The 6969-nt window shown below is 46.4% G+C and overlaps 1 protein-coding gene across 2 annotated transcripts; it reads left to right on the forward strand.

The window, feature by feature from the left end:
* Positions 1–6766, forward strand: LOC309362438 (urotensin-2 receptor-like). 2 transcript variants are annotated; one of them, XM_081898032.1, is made up of 2 exons: positions 1–409; positions 4737–6766. In XM_081898032.1, exon 2 carries the CDS (start codon positions 4905–4907, stop codon positions 6012–6014), a length of 1110 nt encoding a protein of 369 aa, XP_081754158.1. In that variant the 5' UTR covers positions 1–409; positions 4737–4904; the 3' UTR covers positions 6015–6766. The 2 variants fall into 2 exon arrangements, with proteins under 2 accessions (XP_081754158.1, XP_081754159.1); XM_081898033.1 differs by having other exon boundaries at positions 1–224.
* Positions 6767–6969: the final 203 nt, after the last annotated feature.

The following is a 6969-nucleotide window of genomic DNA, read 5'->3' on the forward strand; positions in this document are numbered from 1 at the left end:
TGAAACAGTCCTGATGTGTGATGCATGGCTTGCTGTCTCTTGGGCTAGCAACCAGCTTTGGTTTTTGAAATGCTGCTTCTTTAAAAAAAAAAATGAGAGAAGATCCCGGCTAGCTCGCCTGCTGCAGTTGCAGTCCAACAATGTTGAGCGTCACGGGGAGCAGCATAAATAGCAGGCATAAGTGAATGCAAGGATTGGGAGGGCACACATTTCAAACATACTTAGTGAGGTTTCTCACTCTCTCGCTCTCTTTCACACAGTCATCCCAGATGCTCTGAGCACTGGATTTTGCACCATTTCCTCGTGCCTAGGAAGATCCTCTGGAGACATTTTCACCAAGCCACCCATTATTTATTTACTCCACTCACGCAAGAAGAAACTTCATCAGCTGGAATTTCACAGAAGTCAGGTTTGGATCTGGAATTTCCATTTCGGGATGGGATTTATTTACCTTTCTGGGGAAACTCCTTGAAATGTGTGTGCTGGTCACCTGAGATGAAAGATGTAGCTGAAGGTTAGGAAGGATAGTTCTTATTTATTAATGCCTCCGAGGGCTGCATTATGCATTGGCAGTTGATATCAAAATGCAAACATGGTATGTATGTGCTTGTGTGTGCCTGTGCTTCTTTTTTGACATGCTGATGAAAATTGTGTCTTTTTCTCTTCTTCTTACCCTCAGCTCAGGAGGATCATTTGTGTTTTCTCAGTGTTAGGAAGGTATGTTATCGTCCGGGTGTTTTTAGCCTGCTTCCAAACTGAGCACACATCAAGATGTACTTTAGAAGTAGCATCTTTGTGCCACTTCTAAACTAGGGCTGATATCTTGGGTCAAATTAGAAGTGTTATTATTATATGTGTCACTGGATTGAATGTGCAGCTTTTTCGTGTGTGTGTGTGTAGAAGAGGAATTTGACTCCAATGGGATATTTCACCATCAAAACAAATACCAGTTTCAGAAGAAGGATTTTCCTCAGCACTGCAGCAGGGGAGGAAACAGTTACATCCCCCTTCCATACCTGCTATGATACTGATAATAGCTCCCCAGCCAATGCTATTTGCATTTTGTCAAAGCTGCAAGTTGAATGCAAAGTGGGGCTACATTACAGGTAAAAGGCATAGGACTAGGCTGCCTGAAACCTTGGAGTAGTACTATATGCATCAAAGCAAACGGACCGTCTCAGTCTTTTTGTCTATGAAGGCATTGATCTAATTTGCCTGAAGTGCCTCACAGACCTGTTCTTTGATGAAGACTGAACTGCTGGTGTTAAAGATAGAGGAACTTTAGAAGTGTGTGGTCCCCAAGAGAGGCAAACAAGATAATTTGAATCCCTCCTTCCACATCTGGTAAGAAGCAAGCCTCAGTTTAAAATGTTACCCTTTACCAAGTCTGGACAAAAATGCCCCCTGCTGTGTCGCATTTCTTTGTAACGTAAGGAATTGTGCTGGGTGCTGGGCGGCAGATCTGTGCTCAAGCCAGGCTGGTGACACTTTCAACACCTGCTGTCTCCAGCACAGATATTTTCCTTCCTGGCAAAAGCCTGAAAGTTCCTCAGAAATATTAACAAAATATATTAATGATGCCCCCCTCCAAATCAGTAGAGAGTGTGGGGAGGAGCAAATTTGTCTTGGAGGTCTGTCAAAACTTCATGCATGATTCTATATTTCTGTGACCTGCTTTCAGCTTTCTCAGGAAACATTGTTAAGAAACGCAAAAACAAACATTGGGCAGTACAGACCATTTCAAAAAATCACTTATTATTGGCTACATTTATGTGAACTGGACCTAAATGTGAACTTGGGGTGAGTTCAAAAATTTTAAAATCCTTTCTTTCTCCAAGCAAGCTTGTCCCATTTATGTACAACCAGGATGGGGAACCTGTGTCTCTCCAGATGTGGTTGGACTCCATTGATGATGGCCAATGGTCAGGGATCATGGGAGTTGGAATCGAACAACATCTGGAGGGCCACAGGTTCTCCACCCTTGATGTACAAGATCATGGGGGGAAACATGGTTTGCACTGGTGACGTGTTCTCTCTGTGCTAAATTGCTGTGGTCGCAGCGGCTCCCCACAAAAATCCAACTATGCGGTTGCAGAAATGACTTGGTGTCAATTGTGCACGGTATGTTTCTACTGGTAATTCCTATGTGTAAGGGCTCAATAAACATGCCTTCAGAAATCCACAATGCACAGCAGCCTCTTTCCTCTTCCTGCTCATTGCCTGTTTGCACTGGCTGAGCATCTCCTACATCAAACACCCCTCCACCCTTAAACACACTCACATTTCGTAGGTTGCCAGGATTGGGCAGCAAACAGCTCATCTCTTCTCAAAAGAAGCAAGGTGCAAGGAGCTTCTCTCTGTGAGTGGTGGTGGCTGGTATAGGTGCCTTTCCCTGCTGTCTACAGATAGGGGGCAGGTGATGAAGCAGGTCATTTTTTATTTTCCTGCTCTTTCAGGTGTGACAGCCATTAATGCCATCCCACGGCAGCCATCTGATGTTGCATCCTGCCCCACATGTGTTATACCATGTCCCGCAGCATTCATTTTGTGAGTCTACCTTACACCATCTCAAAATTCCAAATGTGCCCACAGAAGACCCCTGCTGTTCGGGGTGAACATGGAAATCACTTTCGCTGGACAAGATCACTGGTATATTCTCATCTAACATCCTGCTCCCCACCATGCCAAACCTGATGGCCACATGGCAATGGCCCTCTCCTGCTGTTCTTCTGAGCAGCCCGTCTGATTCTTGAGGCTGACAAGACCTCTTTTTCTAGCGTTTGTCACTTTGACACCCTTCTGAAACCATCACCCAACTTTGTGGCAGTAGCCAATCCCACAAATCAACTTCATACAGTGTGCAACAAATTGGTGAAATTCTTTGCCACAAGGTGAGATGAGGGACTCTTGCTGAGAGGGCTTTAAGAGAAGACTGTGGAGGTTGAGTTGTAGGAAACTGGCAGTGAGAACCCCAGTTGCACACTTCTGCCAGTGCGCCATTACCAGCCAAAGCATCAGAAACTCTTGACTGGGTCCCAACCAATGTCTTCTATTTTTAAAAAAAGATAGAAAACAAATCAGTACACATAGGTTTCGAAAATGTGCCTGTCTTAAAAATGATGGTTCAACATGAGAATGTTATGCCAAGACGAACCACTGAGTAGCAGCATGCCTGCGATTGCCACCTCATCCCAAACTGATGACAAGCCTGGAAGTCAGCCTGGGCTCATTGAAAATGGAGGCTGAATCATGTGGCCATTTCTTTAGCCACATAGAAATACAATTCATTATTGGTGGTTCATTATTAAAGAATGTGAACAGTTTACCAAAGGCTGTTGGGGTTCAATTTAGTAAAATGTATTCTTCGTCTATAGAGCCAGGGTGGTTGCCTTATGTTGTTGCTGGTTTTTTGCAAGAGTTGCATTCATCCTTGGCCAACACTCTGGAGTCTGAATGAAAGCAGTAGGTGTGACTATCCCACATTCTTGCATGGGCACATGTATACCCGTTTGACAAAAGACACACACACGTTCCCCCTCCTCAGCAGATTAACAGAAGAAAGGGTTCTCACCCGCCTCATCAAATGACTGGCCTGATGACCAGTGGGTTGGTTTCCATCCCCATCGCAGTGCTGGGCTAAGGAGGAAAAAATAATAATAATCCTGGGGTGGGTGGAGAGATTTAAATCTCTCTGTCTAGCACAGCACTCTAATGGGGAGGCAAATCATCCCCTACCAGCTCATCAGATCAATCATTTGTCGTCTGGGGAGGAGACAATAAGCCCCCTCCTCTCAGCTGATGGGGACACAAATCCCCCCTCTCTGCTGATTACATTATTATTAGTAGTAAGGTAAAGGTAAAGGGACCCCTGACCATTAAGTCCAGTCGTGGACAACTCTGGGGTTGTGGTGCTCATCTCGCTTTACTGGCTGAGGCAGTACCGCTTCTGGGTCATGTGGCCAGCATGACTAAGCTGCTTCTGGCGAACCAGAGCAGTGCACGGAAACGCCGTTTACCTTCCTGCCAGAGTGGCACCTATTTATCTACTTGCACTATGACATGCTTCCGAACTGCTAGGTGGGCAGGAGCAGGGACCGAGCAACGAGAACTCACCCTGTCGCGGGGATTCGAACCGCCAACCTTTTGATCGGCAAGCCCCAGGCTCTGTGGTTTAGACCACAGCACCACCCACGTCCCATTATTAGTAGTAGCATTACTATTATTATTAAAATTTGTATACTACTCTTCATCCAAAGATCACAACATATGAATACAATTGATGAGGGTCTGATGAGCAGAGGGTGCTCCAGGAGAGCACAGTGAGCCATGTTTATTATAATGTTTTCCCTCTTGCCATCACCATAAAAGTTGCTTGGGTCTTGGAGGACCAAAAACATTTGCTCAGGGGGAGCCACCCCTGCTACAGGGCACCTTTGGCACCTTGGATAGTGCACATGTCTGTAATCTGCTGGTGGCACCTAAGGCATCTAAGGTATCTAAGGTAGCAAATCTCTCATTCTACGAATGCAGAGAGTTGGACTAGCTGTTCAGAAAATCAGAATGAGAAGGGGCCAAATTCCTAACTAGCTAATGAAACTCAGGTTGCCTGCCAGTTTGCAACTCTGTCGCTTATCCAGACTCACAATCTAGACTGTAGTTGAAACTTCCACCTTTGCAGCCCTCCCGTTCTGTGATTCTCCCTACCCTAACACTGTTTCTTCATGTCCTTTCTCTAGAGTAAACCACTTGGTGTAAACTTTGGGGAAGCTGCCTCTGCTTTGGCACAAGTGATAACAGCTGAAAAATGAAGCCTGCTCTGCCCTCCTTATGGTGTCCGGAATACCCAGTTGAGAAGAACTCACTTTCCACTGTTCATGGGCTGCTGAGGTAGATCATTTAAGAGGATGGAGGACACAGTCTCCTCAACAGTGAGGGTGGGCACAGATAAGGGCAACCTACTCAGAAGCAACCCCAACATTTCCTACAATACAACCTGGGATGGGGCCTCCACAGAGGACTTCATAGCCACCTGCACCATCGGGACTATCCTCTCCATCATGTGCGTTATTGGAGTGACAGGCAACATCTACACCTTGGTGGTGATGTGCCACTATCTGAGATACTCTGCCTCTATGTACATCTACATCATCAACCTTGCCCTAGCAGACCTACTCTACCTTCTCACCATCCCTTTCATTGTCGGGACATATTTCACCAGGGGATGGTACTTTGGAGAAGCTGGGTGCCGGATCCTTTTCAGCTTGGATTTCCTCACCATGCACACCAGTATTTTCACCTTGATGGTGATGAGCACAGAGAGATACCTGGCAGTGCTGAAGCCCCTGGACACTGTGAAAAGGTCCAAGAGCTACCGGAAAGCCATTGCCGTCATCATCTGGGTTGTGTCTCTGCTCCTCACCCTCCCGATGCTCATCATGATCCAGCTTGTAAGAGAGGACAAGAACATCTGCCTCCCTACCTGGAGCAAATTGTCCTACAAGATCTACATCACCATCCTCTTCTGTACGAGCATTGTGGGTCCCGGGGTTGTTATCGGGTATCTTTACATCCGGCTGGCAAGGACTTACTGGGTGTCCCAAACGACTTCTCTGAAAGAGACCAAGAGGCTGCCCAACCAAAAAGTGCTGTACTTGATCTTCACTATCGTGCTGGTCTTCTGGGCCTGCTTCCTGCCTTTCTGGATATGGCACCTCCTCTCCCAATACATCGACCCCCTCCCAGTGTCTCATAACGCCACCAGGAACATCAACTACCTGACCACGTGCCTGACTTACAGCAACAGTTGCATCAACCCTTTCCTCTACACCTTGCTGACCAAAAACTACAAAGAGTACTTGAGGAACAGGCAGCGATCCTTTAACAGCAGCGGCGGCTACTTCCAGAGGAGAAGCAGGTTCCAGAGGATCTCTGGGAGATCATGGTCCACAAGCAGCCAGCATTACACAGAGACCTTTGTGCTCCCTCCCATTCCTGGGGAAAACAGCAGTCCCTGAAGGGGGGAGGGACACCTCCAAGCACTGGCTAGCCTCATGGGAGCCTGGACTGAGAGGCTGCTGTGTTGTCAAATGGCAAAAGCAGAGAAGCAGGGAACCACCAAAGGTGGCATTCTACTAAAATGTTCCATCAGCACAAGCATCACTGCTTGCACAGTAGGTCTTTCCCCCCTCTCCTCCCCAAGAGGCTTGGCGGAAACCCTAGAACAGATCTAGGGGGTGTGCATGGGGAGGAGGAAAACACTCACAAAAATCCTTGTGCTGACAGAAGATTCACTTAGTGCTCCGTTAGATGCAATGCAAAGTATCAAATGGGTATCATAAGATAGACATGTCCTGACTTAAGAGCATGATCTTCTAGCAGGGGTGCCAACTTCAAAAAAATATTGGAGGGGCCCAGGTAAGCCCTGCCCCTCACAATCAATCACAAGACACAGTGTGTGCGCACCATTTGAATGGCAATGCCCATCAACTTGGGGGAGGGGCTCAAATATTTTATTGGAGGAGCCAATGGGACCTTAGCCCCTAGGAGTTGCCTCTTATGTCTCCTAGAGTTGCCAATCCACTGCTTTTTGCCTTAGATGTAACTTTGGGTGAACTCACTCAATCACAAAAAACATGTAATACACCCCAACTACCCCATGACGTTTCAACTTAAATTATTGAACCATTGTTTGTCAAAAGTTTTTTTATTATTATTACTGTTGTTTTGAAGTATATCACCCAAGCAGTTGTTTGGGGAAATAAGTGAAATCAATAAAGAACTAAGACTTCAGTTTGTGATCATGTGTGTCTTGTTGCGGTTGATAACCAACATAGCAGTTGAGTTTGGGGGAAATGGTACTGAGTACATTGAGGCTAGTTTCAGGTTTGGGTGCATGATACTTTTCTTACTCTGTTTAGCTGCCCTGCTACTACCTCACCCAGACACCCAAGGAGGTTCCTCAGCTTCCAT

The sequence above is a fragment of the Podarcis melisellensis genome (assembly GCF_964234715.1).
Source record: "Podarcis melisellensis genome assembly, chromosome: 2".
NCBI classification, from domain to species: Eukaryota; Metazoa; Chordata; class Lepidosauria; order Squamata; family Lacertidae; genus Podarcis; species Podarcis melisellensis.

What these genes read in the sequence shown, in the direction of transcription:
- LOC309362438 (XM_081898032.1), top strand. Translation starts at nt 4,905, where the DNA reads ATGGAGGACACAGTCTCCTCAACAGTGAGGGTGGGCACAGATAAGGGC.